The sequence below is a fragment of the Carlito syrichta genome, unplaced genomic scaffold (genome assembly GCF_000164805.1).
Source record: "Carlito syrichta isolate Samal-C Ts95f unplaced genomic scaffold, Tarsius_syrichta-2.0.1 Scaffold314258, whole genome shotgun sequence".
Classification (NCBI taxonomy): Eukaryota; Metazoa; Chordata; class Mammalia; order Primates; family Tarsiidae; genus Carlito; species Carlito syrichta.
In genome coordinates this window covers 1205868-1222053 of record NW_007258354.1, presented here as the reverse complement: position 1 = coordinate 1222053, position 16186 = coordinate 1205868, and the positions used below count along the sequence as shown (strand labels likewise).

At 45.7% G+C, this 16186-nt stretch overlaps 1 protein-coding gene across 1 annotated transcript in view; it reads left to right on the top strand.

Moving 5' to 3' along the window:
* The window catches only part of GLCE (glucuronic acid epimerase), a 44282-nt gene extending 28379 nt beyond the window's left edge, over positions 1-15903 (top strand). The window contains exons 2-4 of the mRNA XM_008071258.2: positions 1865-2463; positions 6964-7209; positions 14845-15903. Coding sequence (XP_008069449.1) covers positions 1878-2463; positions 6964-7209; positions 14845-15869 — 1857 coding nt within the window. The 5' untranslated portion in view covers positions 1865-1877 and the 3' untranslated portion in view covers positions 15870-15903. The remainder of the gene's footprint in view (positions 1-1864; positions 2464-6963; positions 7210-14844) is intronic.
* Positions 15904-16186: the final 283 nt, after the last annotated feature.

The following is a 16186-nucleotide window of genomic DNA, read 5'->3' as shown; positions in this document are numbered from 1 at the left end:
TGAGGGGAATATGAGAAGGGGGGAGTACAAGCAACACAGTGAGTCATTGTGGATTCACACCACACAGCAAGTCACAGAGCTGCGGCAGCCAACGGCAGTGAGCCTGCTCCCTCTGCTCTCAGCCAGCCGCAGTGTCCCACATGTTGTCCATGTAACTAATCTGTAATTTCCCATGCTTCCCAGCGAGTCCAGCTGCAGGTGGCCCAGGAATATTTGCACTCCATCTCCACTGGCCGGTGTACCACATGGCCAGCTGGGACGGCAGCCCTGTCAGGACTGGAAGGAAGAGCATTGCTCTGATGTGGTGTTGAGAGTGGACTTGGGGTGGAGTGGTGGGTGCTGGTAGGACCAGAGGGACTAGCGTTCCAGTGGACGAGGTCAGATTCCGGCCATAAACTGAAGGTAGAGCCAGCTGGATGGACATGGGTGAACAAGAGAGGACTAAGGCTTTCAGTCTGAGCAGCAGGAAGGGAGAAACAGGTTGAGAGAGAGTGTCAGGGGATGTTTTGGATGTTGCTTCAGAAGTCGATTAGACCTCCAGATAAAGATGTCACTTACATATGTATCTGTACTTTCAAAGAAAGGTCCGGTTGGAGATGGAATTTGGAGAGAGTCACCCTTGTCTTTAAAAGTATGAGATTGGGTAAGATCACTTAGGAGGGAACAGAGATAAGCAGGAGCATGAGGACTGGGACCTATGGTGCTCTAAGGAGCACTCGAAGAAGACTGGGGAGAGAACAGCAAGTGGGATGTTAGGGGGACGAGAGAGAATGGTGCCTAGAGCCCGTGGGAGGAGGTGTTTCTGGAAGGAAAGGCCGCGTAGGATGAGCACTAAAAGCTCACGTTCGATTTCGCAACTAGATGTCGGTGTCTTCTTTGAAAAAGTCTAGTATGTTTTTTCAGACAACTACTTGGGTGTTAGGACATAAATACTGAAGTTGTTTGACCCTAACTACTTAATAAATGGAATGACAGGCTAAGCATCCCGAATTTGGAAACCCTAAATAAAAAATGCTTCACAATTGAAACTTTTTGAGCACTCAAGGAAACGCTCATGAAGCACTTCAGGTTTTGGATTTGCAGTGAATATAATGCAAGTATTCCAAAGTCTGAAAAAAATCCAGACATCTGAACCCAGGTGTCTCTGTGAAAGGATGTTCTTCTTAGGCATTCCTTTTGGCCTGGGGAGGGGGGTCATTGTGAAAAGTGGCTCAGTATCACAGGAGCCACAGTCAAGGGAGTTGACACACATTTGTCTTAGGGTTTGTGCCGTCTGAGTGTTTCACCAAAAGGGTTTTTTTTTTTTGAGTTGGAGTCTCACTCCGTTGCCTAGGCTGGAGTGCAGTGGCACGCTCATGGCCACCCCAGCGTTGACCTGCTGGGCTCCAGCGATCCTTCCACCTCAGCCTTCCAAGTGGCTGGAACTACAGGCATGTGCTACCATGCTCAGCTAATTTTTTATTTATAGTAGAGATGAGGTCTCGTCAAGTTGCCTGGGTTGGTCTTGAAACTGCAGGCTCAGGCAATCCACTCGCCTCGGCCTCCCAAATTGCTGGGATTACAGGCTGAGGCATCAAGCCTGCCCACCTCTTACCTTTTCTATGTGCAGAAAGTGTTGAGCTAGCCATTTTAAATCTGGCCAGATTACATGCAGTTAATAAAATTGTCTTAAAATGATTGTTGTGTGGTCACCTGCCTCAGAATCTACAGTTCTCACAGTAAGGCCAAGGCACAGCATCTTTAGAAACTTTGCATTAAAATATACTGTCCTCATCCTGTGAGAGGTTATGAGAAACTGAAAGGCCCTTGATCCTGTGAAGTGTCGGTTCACATCTCTGATGCCTTTTTCTTCTTGTCTCCATAGGTATGGTCTGAATATGCGTTGCTTGGCAGCTCGGGTCAACTATAAGACTTTGATTATCATCTGTGCATTCTTCACCCTGGTCACGGTGCTTCTGTGGAACAAGTGTTCCAGCGACAAGGCCACCCAGTTTCCACGGCACCTGAGCAGTGGCTTCAGAGCAGATGGATTAGAAAAGAGAGCAGCAGCCTCGGAGAGCAACCACTATGTGAAGCACGTGCCCAGGCTGCAGTCTGAGGAGGCCTTCGCACAGGAGCAGCAGAAAGCTCCCCCTGTCGTTGGGGGCTTCGGCAGCAATGGGGGAAGCAAGGCGCTAGGGCTCAAGTATGAGGAAATCGACTGTCTCATCAACGACGAGCACACAATCAAAGGGAGGCGGGAGGGTAGCGAGGTCTTCCTCCCGTTCACCTGGGTGGAGAAGTATTTTGATGTCTATGGCAAGGTGGTTCAGTATGATGGCTATGACCGCTTTGAGTTCTCTCACAGCTATTCCAAAGTCTACGCACAGAGAGCCCCATATCACCCCGACGGCGTGTTCATGTCCTTCGAAGGCTACAATGTGGAAGTCCGAGACAGAGTCAAGTGCATAAGTGGGGTTGAAGGTTGGTGTCTGTCTGCTTTGCTTGCATTTTTCAAGCATGATTGTGTTGGGGAAGAGGAAAATGTGACTGTGGGTTACATAGCAGGTACGTTGCTTACTGTCAGGAGGCCGTTCATCCCTCTGACTTAACAGGAAGGACAGGTTAAGTCTGAACGGAGGCAACTTGCTAGATGGTATGATTTAAGGGCTGCTGTGAGAGCATACCTTAACGGATAGGATTATTTCATTAACCTGCCTCAGGATCTGAAACACTCACCAGTAAGGCCAAGGCACAGCTCGAGAAGCTTTGCGTTGAAATGTAGTTTTAACCCATGAGAGGAGATGGGAAAGAGAGGGCCGTGCAGGGCACCTGTCCGCATACCAGGGTGGTCTTGTTCCCTGATTAACTGGCTCTCCCCTCTGGGGGAGGTTTTGAGTCCTCAGGATAAGACGGTGCCTGGGCACTTTTTCTCTGAATTTACGCTGAGCTCCCATAGTCTCTCACTTACTGTCTTTCATTGTCTTTAAAGCCTGGGGCAGTGGGGCTTCCTCATGGGTACAATTAATATGCTGTGGAATTTTCTTTTCAAACCAGAAAGCCAAATTGAATTTGACTTTAAAGTACATCATTGAAACAGGGGAAAGAGCTTAATGTGTTTTGAGATGACTTCATTTGGGTTTTATTTTCCTCATTTTGTTATAAAGTAATTTTATTATCTTTATTAATATTTTAAAATCTGTTGAAACAAGCTTTTAGCTTAGTATATATTTTTGCTTTGGAAAGAAATGTGTGCTCTGTTGGTGACACTGGCTGTTTTCAGATGCCCTCAGGTTGAAGGCCTGTAGCCATGGTTGTGACATTAATGGTATGTGTATTCAGCAAATCGAAATTGGGGTCTGCATCTTCGCTGTGGGAGTTTTTCCCTCTGTTTTTCCTAGTTATATAAGTTTTTAATAATATATTTACCAAATGCTTAGAAGAGGGAAGGACCAGATTCACCTATATTCTCACCACATCAAGAGAATTAGTACCATTTTTGTATACCTCTGGAGCTTGCTATACTTAGATATATGTTTAACATGGTTGTTATGATGTTATACAGTAACTCAGGAGGGTAATAAGTTTGTTAGAGATTTCAAAGATATTCATGACCAAACTTTTTTTTAATCAATTAAAAAAAATTTATCAAATGTTTAGGTGCTTAGATTCCAAAATTGAAAAGTAAAAAGCATCCATAGCCACTATTAATATTTTGATGTTTTTTCTAATCTTTTTGTTGTCGTCACCGAAGTGCACTTTTTAGCTGGACACAGTAGCTCATGCCTGTAATCTCAACACTTTGGGAGACAAAGGTGAGAGGGTTGCCTGAGCCCAAGGGTTTGAGACCAGCCTGGGCAACTTGACGAGACCGTGTCTCTATAATAAATAAAAATATTAGCCAGTCGTAGTGACTCACACCTGTAGTTCCAGCTACTTGGAATGCTGAGGGGGAAGGATTGCCTGAGCCCAGTAGATTGAGGCTGTAGTGGCTATAATCGTGCTGCTACTCTCCAGCCTGGGCAACAGAGTGAGACTCCTATTCCTCCCAACCCCCCAAAATGCATTAAAAAAAAAAAATTGGTATCCTACTGTATATTTGTATTCTGCTGTTTTCACCTAACATATTATGACTATTTCTCCTTATTGGATATTTTTTGAGCATTTTAATGATTAAATTCATAGTGAGGACATGCTCTTACACATGTTTGTAGTGGATGGGATGCTTCTCTTTAGTTGGACTCTGGGTCATTTCCAGTTTTTGCCATTATAAATCTTATAGATGTTCGTTGTGAATCTTCATTTTCTGTTTTATATTTTATTCTATAAGAGTATGTTTTATATTTTATTCTATAAGAGTATGTTCCTAGCCGGGCTCGGTGGCTCAGCCTGTAATCCCGCGCCTTTGGGAGGCTGAGGTGAGTGGATTGCCTGAGCCCGCGGGTTTGAGACCCGCCCGGGCAGCGAGACCTCATCTCTACAATAAATCAAAAAATCAGCCGGGCGTGGTAGCGCATGCCTGTAATTCCGGCTACCTGGAAGGCTGAGGCGGAAGGATCGCCGGAGCCTGGCAGGTCGAGGCTGTGGTGGCCGGGAGCGGCCACTGCACTCCAGTCTGGGCGACAGAGTGAGACTCCAACTCAAAAAAAAAAAAAAAAAAAAGAGTATGTTCCTACTCTGAGAATATGGTTAACTGCCATAGCAAGGGCACTGCCAAGCTCATGGTCTGATTTGCCTCCTGCTTCCCAGAAGGCGGAGCTCCCCACGCCTGCGCTGCTGACTCTGAGGGCACCCCTGTCACTCTCTTGCTGTCATGGGACATTGTTTTCTAATCTGCTTTTGACAAAAAGATATTATGATGGTCTTTCTTTAGCAACTAGCAAGATCAGATGTGTTTTCGACTGTGTCTTCATCTCTCTCCCCTTTTTCCAATGTGATGAGTGTGTTTGCATGCATTTGTGTGAGCTCTCACTCGTATAGTAAGAGTGGCAGCACCACGTTTGTGAAGATGCTGTCTTCAACTCGGTTGTCTTCTCACTTTACTCTCGGTTGGTTGGTTTCAGAAGTTTGCGGTTCTATTTACTGAACTCATAGGTTTGGGATCTTTGTACATCTTTGCTTTATGTTTCAGGCATTTGCCACACTATGTCAGCTTTCCATTTGTGTTTTCTCTAAGAGTTTTATTTTTTTTACATTTGACTTGTTGAGTCCCACTAACGGGACTTCTATTTTTACAGGTGATGAAAGGTCAGGGTCAGCCGGGCTTGGTGGCTCAGCCTGTAATCCCGCGCCTTGGGAGGCTGAGGTGAGTGGATTGCCTGAGCCCGCGGGTTTGAGACCTGCCTGGGCACCTTGGCGAGACCTCATCTCTACAATAAATCAAAAAATTAGCCGGGTGTGGTAGCACGCGCCTGTAGTTCCAGCTACTTGGAAGGCTGAGGTGGAAGGATCACCGGAGCCCACCGGGTCGAGGCTGTGGTGGCCGGGAGCGGCCACTGCGCTCCAGTCTGGGCGACAGAGTGAGACTCCAACTCAAAAAAAAAAAAAGGTCAGGGTCTAATTTTAACTATCTCCCCCAACATGTATTGAGTGATCTCCTTCCCCCCCTGATTTGTGATAGAGGCTTTGTCACGATTCTGAATTCCTCTGAGTACAAGAGTGTGTTTCTGGCCTACTGTTCTGTTTTATTGACTACTCTCCGTTCCTATGCCAGTTGAACACTACTGCAGTGATCACCTTTCTTTAATGAGGTTATATGAACCCATCTTTTGTTAACTGGAAATAATTCCATTTGAATTGGAGGACCCCTTCCTTGGAGAAAGGGTACAAATGTTAAAGAGCCTGCCTGTAGCCCAGTCTCCTGGCCTGGGTAAGCCCTAATTCCTTAGACATTTACAAAACGCATACAACTTTGTAGGTTCCTGGTTTCTTCTGTACCCATCAGATGCTTGTTAGTTTATCTTAGAACTGTGACAGGAGTTTCTCTCTCAACACACATGATTCAACAGTACAGTATTGTGTGCAGTATAGTCTTGGAATTTTTATGTAGAAAACTACTAAAATAAACTCTCATACCAAATATTTAGAAGTTGTGCTTAGAACTTACTTTAATTCATTAATAAGTTATTTCAAGAATCTGTGGTTAAATGTAGGGCTTTAATTCATTTAATAAAAACACTTTTTGTTCTTAAGAATTATATTTTGACAGGAAGGATACGATAAAGAATTTCGAGCCGTGCTTACATTTTATATTTCCTAGTCACAGCTGGCTTCTTAAGCGAATACTTTGACTATCAAATGGTATATTTAGTTATTAGACCACACCTTGACACTGGAGAAAGAGAGGTGTGTAGTTAACTTGATTATTAAATGTAAATGTTTAAGAAAATTCCATAACCTAGACAACATAGCAAAACCTTATCTCTACAAAAAAATCAAAACATCAGCCGAGTGTGATGGCTCATGCCTGTAGTCCCAGCCACTCGGGAGGCTGAGGTGGAAGGATCACCTGAGCCCAGGAGGATGAGGCTATGGTGAGCCATGTTCGCACCACTGCACTCCAGCCTGGCCGACAGAGTGAAACTCCAACTCAAAAAAAAGAGATAATTTCAGGATTAATATTTAAAATCAAACCATGGTGACATTATGTGCATGCAAATCGTATAGAATTGGAGTATATGAAATGGTATTATGAAACATGACATCTGCAGCTTTGAGAAAAAAGTAACACACGTAAAGAACCAGTCTTTAAAAGGGAATCTGTAACATTGCATTGCTGTCAACAAATGATGCATGAGAGTGAATGAATACTTAATTTCATTTTTCCTATTGGTTAACTTGGTGCTAGTTTCTAGTAATTATGGAAGCAGTACTATAAGGGGCTTGTAAGTGTCTGATACCAGAAGTCAAGCAGTGAGGAGTGGTATTCAGGGCAGACTTGTGAGTGCCTGGATGTGGTCATTCGTGTGCTTCTTTGTGTTCTAGGTGTGCCATTATCTACACAATGGGGACCTCAAGGCTATTTCTACCCAATCCAGATTGCTCAGTATGGGCTAAGTCATTACAGCAAGAATCTGACGGAGAAGCCTCCTCACATAGAGGTGTATGAGACGGCTGAGGACAGGGACAGGGACACCAGGCCTGGTGACTGGACTGTGCCGAAGGGCTGCTTCATGGCCAGCGTGGCGGATAAGTCCAGATTCACCAATGTTAAGCAGTTTAGCGCTCCAGGTAAGTTAGGAATTACATGTGGCTGTTAACTGTATGTTGATTTATAGTATCTGATGATCCTTGAAAATTTTAATTTGGTTTTAAAAAACACATGTGCAGGCCACTTATATTCCATATATAAAGAAACAAAGGGTGCCACCTAGATGAAATCTCTGAAGAAGGAACAGCTAAGAAGTCAAGTTTATAAAAAAGGGATATTTACTGTGTAAAGAGCCAAGCCATGGATTGAATGTTGAGATCAAGATTACTGCAGTGTGTGTCTTCCCTGATCCCACAGAAGTGAAGTTCCTTAACTCATTTTGATATTGCACTACAGTAGAGTTCAATTTTTAAACTTTTGCATTAAATAGAACTTTTAAAGGAGAGAGCCATCCTTTCCTCCTCCTGTTTTTTACCAGTAGTTTTTCACTTTTTCAAGTTAATACACCATTGCCAAACAAGCTTGCTTTCCATATTGGATTTTGTTAATGCACTAGATGATCTTAAACGTCATGTAAAACCATTTTCATTAATAAAACCATTTATCAAATCAAATTAACTTTATGCAACATTTCCCCTTTTGCTAAGACAGTCTCATTAATTAGGATGTAATGTATTTTTCTGCACTAACCATTATCCATGAGAATTAATGAGTTCATTACTTAAAAAGACAAAGAAATAATTTTAGCTAGCACCTCAGGCTTAATCCTCTGTGGGAAATGCTGTCAGGAACAAAACTGACTTCACCCTCCCCTAGCCCCACAGTAGGGAAGTAGAAGAGAAAAAAGGTTGAGAACCTCCTCTGCATTCTCCCCTGTTCTTTATCGATGACTGTGTGATTCACAGACCTTGAAAGCCACAGTACAAATCAACTCCTTCTAGTTGGCCTTAAGGAATGGATTTAGGAGTGCTTAATGCACTCAAACAATGGGTGACCTGTCATTTTTGTTCTGTGACTAGAACTTCTTTTCTCCCGTGGCATTCTGTGATTCTTCAGTACATAGAGCATCTGCTTTTTGTAAAAAGCAGGCTTGGCTGGGTGAGAAAGTACATGGAAGTTTTTAAGAATATTTAGCTTGTGGCACCTAATTGCAGCAGGAAATGATTAGGCTACACAAAAGAACACTTCGTTTTGGGTGCACCCAAGAAACTTATTTTTGCACTAATTAATAATGTAATCTGGGTCAGGTAGAAAACAGCAACCCTCACTTTGATCTCCTTGAGGGTCTGGAAGGTTTTCTAGAACAATCCTTGGAACCCTATCCTATTTAGAGCAACAGATTTCATTGTTGCTCTAAATAGGACAGGGTTCCTAGGATTGTTGACTTTGGGTGTCCTGGTCATGCAGGGTTACATCCCCACATCCCGAGGAGGGTCCTCACCTTAGCCCTTCATTCTGTAGCCAGTAGCTGGAGAGAAAACTGCATCCTAAAGTGATCTTAGGCACACAGAGAGCTCTGTCTGTGATGGCCATGCTGCCAGTGGGACACAACTGTTCCGGGTGGAACCCCTTTGCCAGCTGGGAATGATGTGTGTGTTTTGCCATCCCGTGTGCCTTGACATGCTGAGGATCCCTTATCCTAAATAAGGGGCCAGGGGTGTTTTGGGTATGGGGCTTTTTAGATTTTGGAATATTTGCATTTATATAATAATGAGATCTTGGGGAAGGGACTTGAGTCTAAGTGTGAAGTTCATGTATATTTCATGTGTTCCTTAGACATAGCCTGAGGGTGGCTTTATGCAGTATTTTTAATAATATTTGCAGCCTGTCCCATGAAGGCAGGTGTGGAGTTTTCCATTTGTGGCGTCATGTCGGTACTCAGAAAGCCTCAGATTTTGTATTTCCAGAGTATTTTGTATTTTATTTACGAGAGATGAGAGAAGGCGAGTTGGAGTTGCATGGGTTATCTATCATGCACAGAGCAGGAGGAAAAATCAGAGGGGAAGACACTGTATGGAAGCACAGGCACGAGGATGAGGTTCTTACAGGTGGGGGCTCTCAGGGGATGCACTCCCAGAATTCTGTTAGGGAGAAAGGGGACCTTGGACATGAGGCGCAGGCCCGTGGGGAGGACCGTAACACCGTAGTTTATTTATAAAAACAGTGTGTTTATTCCTATATGGTTAAGCTTTGGTCACCTTCAGAATACTCTCCATTTGATGCAATACATACACCTATCGAGATGCTTTTTCCACTGCTCAAAACAGTTTTTGGACTCTCCATTTTGCTGCCTTTGAGTGCTTTTGCCTTTTTTGTTTCACCTCTTTCACATCAGCAAAATGTTTCCCATTGAGGACTTTTTTCATCCAGGGAAACCAAAAAAGGTCATTCAGGGTGAGATCAGGTGAACAGGGAGCGTGGGCACGAGGGTCATACTGTTTTTGGTCAAAAACTGCTGAACACTTAGCATGGTGTGGGCAGGTTTACTTGTAAATCACCTATCTTGAAATGGGCAAATGCATTGAAGGAATCTCTAAAAAATTCACTGAAGCCGAATGCAGCCTCTCTCACCACGCTAGCTGGTCCACAGATCCTATGAGTTCCTAGAACACTTACCTAGCAGGGGAAGCCTGTGCTGCAAGGGGCCTGCCCTCCAAAAGATAATTCCGGTTTTTTGGCTTACCTCTCATACGTGAGGCAGGCCCTGGAGGACCAGGAGCTGAATGCTGCTCGTCCTGTTTTTGTTTTCTTGGCCTTGTCTTTTTTTTCCCTGAAAGAATAAAATCATCTGGATTAAAGAGCCCTGTGATATGGGTCCACACCATGTCTTTATTGTTTTATTTGTTGAGAATGTTTTGTTCCTCTTCCTAATTATAAAAGTGGATGAATCGACACTTTATACCTGTCTTGGGCTGTTGAACTCAGTTGGCTTCCTTTTCCCGACACAGTCTTCGTTCGTCTCTCTGTGCTCACTTTCTCCTTCCTGGGGCCTCTTTGGGAACCTCTCCTGCCTGGCTCTTTCTCTCGTGCTCCTCAAGGTTCTGAGTAGGGCCTGTTCTCACTCTAAAGAGTTTCTGTTATATGTGAAAACATTGGTTCAAAGACTATTCTTTTTTTCCAGCTTATATACAGACTTGTGTATATTACAATGTGGTGCTTCGATTTATGTATGTGTTATGAAATGACTACCACAGTCAAGTTACTGACACATCCGTCCCTCACGTGGTTACCTTTCTGTGTGTGGTGAGAACATTGCGATCATCTTAGCACATTTCAGTTACAGACTGTAGCTGCCGTGCTACCCATCAACTCCCAGGACTCACTCATCTTACAACTGGAGGAGTGTACCCAGTGACCAGCATCTGCCCATATTTCCCAGCTCCTGACAGCCACTGTGCTGCTGTGTGTCTTTGACGTCACTTGTTTTAGCGTCCACAGTGTCTGTCCTTCTCTGACCTGTCGCACCTGGCATCACGCCTCATGCTGTCACAGCAGCAGACCTTACTCCTTTGTTATGGCTGAATACTGCCCCGTTGGCCGTGTGCCATGGTTTCCTTATCCATTCATCCATTACCAGACACAGGTTGGTTCTGTGTCTTGGCTTTTGGGAGAATACTACAGAGAACACAGGCGTGCAGGTAACTCTTGGGGTGTCGATTTCATTTCCTTGTGTGTGTGCCCACAAGTGAGACCACAGGATCACAGGGCAGTTCTAGTGTTTCTCATAACAATGGTGCCAGTTTACATTCCTGCCCGGAATGCACAGAGGCTCCCTTTACACCAGGTCCTTACCAACACTTGTTAGCTCTTGCCCTTCTGATGGTGGCATTCGGCACATGTGGGCGATTGCTCACTGTGGCTTTGATCTACCTTTCCCTGGTGGTGAGTGACAGAGAGCATCTGTTTATGTACCTTTTAGCCACTTGTTTGTCTTCTGTGGAAAACTGTCTTTTCAGATCCATGGCCCGTTTTAAATCAGATTATTATTATTATTTTGCTATTAGTTGTATGAACTCCTGATGCATTTGGGTATTAACCCTTATCAGTATGTAGTTCACACATATTTTCTCCCACCCCATAGTTCCTTTTCATTTTCTCAATTATGTCATTTGTTGTACAGAGTCTTTTTATTTATTTATTTATTTTGTGAGTTGGAGTCTCACTCTCACCCAGGCTGGAGTGCAATGGCACACTTACAGCCACCCCAGCGTCGACCTGCTGGACTTCAGCGTCGACTTGCTGGGCTCCAGCGATCCTTCCACCTCAGCCTTCCAAGTAGCCAGAACTGCAGGCACATGCTACCACACCCACCTAATTTTTCGATTTATTGTAGATACGAGGTCTTGCCAAGTTGCCTGGGCTGGTTTCAATCCTGTGGACTCAGGCAATTCACTCACCTCGTCCTAAAAGTGCTGGGATTACAGGCCGAGCCACTGAGCCTAGCCCAGAATCTTTTTAGTTTGATGTCATCCCACTTGTTTATCTTTTTTGCTTGTGCTTTTGGTATCAAATCCAAAAGAAGCATTGCTAAGACCAATGTCAAGACCACTCTTAACTATTTATCATTTCTTGCTGTCTGAAGTACATATGCCTATGCCACATTTACTAAAAGTTAGCAGTTGGTAACTTTGGGAACACCTTCTCTGAGAGAGGAGGAGTCAGGGATTTCAAACAACAGAAAACTCCGAACCTTCTATCAGGCTTGAAGCAGGGACCTCTGATAGCATCACACTTCCTGTAGAGATCAGAGCCTCACCCAGGCTTTCCAGGCTGGCCACCACTCATTCGTAACATTCCGATCCTCCTGAGTGATGCTGGCAGGTTACTTAGCCTCCTTTGTAAATCTATAAAATGGAAATTAAAAGATCCATCTCATAAGATTGTTGTGGAGACTATTGGTTGTTAATTCAATTTGAGGGCTGTGACTCCTTGCCACTTCTCCTGTGTGACTCAGTAGTCCCCTCTGCTGGCGGTAAGGCTTTACGAAAATTACTACAGCCTTTTGCCGAGGTCTCTGTAATGATCTATTTAGACATGAGGTGTGGCAAGACCTCATCTCTACGGTAATCAAAAAATTAGTCAGGTGTGGTAGTGCGCACCTATAGTCTGGGCTACTTGGAAGGCTGAGGCAGAAGGATTGCTGGAGCCCAGCAGATCGACGCTGGGGTGGCTGTGAGTGTGTCACTGCTCTCTAGCCTGGGTAACAGCGTGAGACTCCAACTCAAAACAAAGACATGAGATGACTGGTTGAACTGTGCCCTTTCATTAGATTGGTATAAATCAAGTGACAATCAGAATGGAATTCTGGGAGGAAATGAGTACTCCTTCAGCCTCCTCCTGTGTGAACCTCTGAGATGGGACTCACTGTTACCAGGTGGGCCAGATGGATGCCATAGTTAACAATGTTGTCTGATGAATGAGGCGTTACCCAAAGAATGAAAATCTAAGCAGCACTCAAGCTAGTCTGCCCTGCTGAATATAACTTATCCTTGAGTGGTCCATGCATCAGTTTAGACTCCTGCAGCATCTCAGGGATGCCACACTGAACTTCAGATCCCATTTCGCCGGTTTCCTAGAGTTGCAGAGCAGCGCACACTGAGCACGTGCATTGGCATTTTGCCGGATGAAGCAGATTTTGACTATTAGAAGTTTACCTCTGAAATCATCTTTTAGAAGTCACTTGAGCTTTCCTTTTTTTTTTTTTGAGTTGGAGTCTCACTTTGTCACCCAGACTGGAGTGCAGTGGCCGCTCCCGGCCACCTCAGCCTCGACCTGCTGGGCTCCGGCGATCCTTCCGCTTTAGCCTTCAAGTAGCTGGAACTACAGGTGTGTGCTACCACACCTGGCTAATTTTTTGTTTTATTGTAGAGATGAGGTCTCATCAAGTTCCCCAGGCAGGTCTCGAACCCGCGGGCTCAGGCAGTCCACTCACCTCAGCCTCCCAAGGCGCAGGATTACAGGCTGAGCCACCGAGCCCGGCTCGAGCTTTCTTTGATGCATAGTTTTTATTGAGTTGTTCTCATTCCTGACACAGCTTCTGTAGTTGTTCCAACGAATGAAGTAAGAGCCTTGGGCCAAGTATACCCCTACTGGTAGAGCCCCCGTTGTGATAGTTAGATGAGTGACTCAGCTCTCTGGGCTGCCCACACTGTGCGCACCCACATTGGTCCCCAGTTCTGGCCTCTGTCCTGGTGACACCCTAGAGACTTCCTCAAGGACTTGTCGGAGCAGAGATCCGCGTCTGCGCTGTCTGAGAGAAGTAGCCTTGCTGTTCATACTCTCAGGAGTTTTCCTTTCCAACCATGTGTCTTTCTGAGTCTGAACTGAGTCTGGAAACCTGGGTTCCAGTCCCTGCTCTCCCTCAAGCTTGCTTTTGGCCTTGGGTGAACGATTTAACCTTGTGAGCCTGGTCTTTTCACCTCTGAAGTGGAGACAAGAATTCCTGCCCTCCTGGCAGAAGGTAGTTGAAGGGACCCAGTGAGATAATACCTGTGAACATGGTTTGGAAATTGAAGCCGTCGTGATTGCAGTGCTTGCATTTCCCTGGGATCGTTCAAAATGTGTCCTGTACATGCTTTGTTGTCTTGCTCTTGCTGCTGCAAGACAACAAAGTGTATGGACCACAGCACACTCTGACTCTTGTCTTGGTGGACCTGGTGAGCAGTGTTAGAAAGTCATCTTGCAGGGAATTGGCCATCATTATACTACAAATATGCAAGAGAAATTTCCTCTTTAATAATTTGTCAGATATAACAACTTTTATGATTGTGTTAGCCTTTCAAGCCAGTGGCTTCAGAATAATAACAACCATCATTTATTACTGGATTCCAAGCCACTATTTTTTAATCCTTACAACTACCCTGCAAGGGAATGTTATATCCATTTAACATGTGAAGAAACTGAGATTCTAAGAGGTATGGCTGGCCAGAGATCGGGGTAGAACAGGACACAATGTTGAGGCTTTAACGCCAAAGCGTGTGCTTTCCACTACCCACCCACCACACACTTTTTGTTGTATACATGAGGCTACTGCTTAATTTCCAGAAATTTTATTCACAAATCTAGCAGATATCTGAAAACAGACCTGTCATTTTCAGCATCAAGTTAAGAACATGCATTGTGGAGTCAGACCTGGGAAGCTGGGTTCACATCTGTGTCCCCTGGGCAAGTTACCTTATGTCTGTCTCTATGTTGGTTTCTCAGCCATAGGTGGGAGTAATCAGGGCATGAGTAAATGGGTGTGAAGCACTTAGAACATAGTAACTGTAAGTGAAGTGGTAATTAAATAAATGTTTTACAATCCTCTACACTGGTCCTTCTAGTCTCCCCTGCCGTGTCCTAGGCTGAGACAGACTTTGGCTGCCTTTTTTCCTTTTGCAGAATGGGCGTGCTAGAACAGTTGTTGGCTCCTGATCAGCTGGCATTAGATCCCGGACAGGCAGTTTGATCAGCAGTGCCTCTGCCATTTGCTCTTAATTTCTCATGTGGACCAGACAGGGCCAAAGGCAAGAACTTTGGCCTGATGCTTACAAGCCAGCGTGAACTCACGAATTCTGTCATTTGTTTTGGTTAACTTAGTAAAAAATAAGAAAGTAGCGATCTTTACACAAAATAAGCAAGTGTCAATTTTGAATGATCAATTGTCAAGAATGAATTACAGTTAAACTTCAAGGCTATGTTTATTCTAACCAGTCTCTGGATGCATTCCCCTATAGAAACCAGCGAAGGTGTGTCCTTGGAACTGGGCAATACCAAGGATTTTATTATTTCATTTGACCTCAAGTTCTTGACCAACGGGAGTGTGTCCGTGGTTCTAGAGACCACAGAAAAGAACCAGCTTTTCACTGTGCATTACGTGTCCAACACACAGCTGATCGCTTTCAAAGACAGAGACATTTACTACGGCATCGGGCCCAGGACAGTCTGGAGCACCATCACCAGGGACCTGGTCACCGACCTCAGGAAGGGAGTGGGGCTTTCCAACACGAAAGCTGTCAAGCCAACCAAAATAATGCCCAGGAAGGTGGTCAGGCTGGTCGCGAAGGGGAAGGGCTTCCTCGACAACGTCACCATCTCCACCACGGCCCACATGGCCGCGTTCTTTGCCGCCAGCCACTGGCTGGTGCGGAACCAAGACGAGAAGGGTGGCTGGCCCATCATGGTGACCCGCAAGCTGGGGGAGGGTTTCCGGTCCTTGGAGCCGGGCTGGTACTCGGCCATGGCCCAGGGGCAGGCCATGTCCACGCTGGTCAGGGCCTATCTGTTGACTAAAGACCACACGTTCCTCAATGCAGCTTTAAGGGCAACCGCCCCCTACAAATTTCCATCCGAGCAGCACGGAGTCAAAGCCGTGTTTATGAACAGGCACGACTGGTATGAGGAGTACCCGACCTCGCCCAGCTCATTCGTCCTGAATGGCTTCATGTACTCCCTGATCGGGCTGTATGACCTGAAGGAGACCGCGGGGGAGCAGCTGGGGAGGGAGGCGCGACTCCTGTATGAGCGTGGCTTGGCGTCTCTGAAGGCCATGCTGCCACTGTATGACACCGGCTCGGGGACCATTTACGACCTCCGCCACTTCATGCTGGGCAGCGCCCCAAACCTGGCCCGCTGGGACTACCACACCACGCACATCAACCAGCTGCAGCTCCTCAGCACCATCGATGAGGCCCCGATCTTCCGGGAGTTCGTCCGGAGGTGGAAGAGCTACCTGAAGGGTGGCCGGGCCAAGCACAACTAGGGGCTCTGTGGAGGCCCAGCCTCTGGCCAGGCCACCTTCTCGGAGGCTGAGGCTCGCAGGAAGGCAGGCGGGGTTTCTGTGTGTTCTCCAAGTGATGGCAGCCATTTCCAGTCTTCCGAATCCTCGCATTCCATGGGCTGGGCGTTCCAGAGAGAAGTGCCCGGGCAGCAGCTGGACAGAGCTTGTGCTCCACCCTGCGGTCCCTGAGGGAGCAGCCGGTAAAGATGGGAGGAGTGGGGACTGGGGTGCCCCCGGCCAGCACTCCTCTGAAAACGTGATGTGAGCAATTTTAAAATGTGATTATTTATATTTATGTT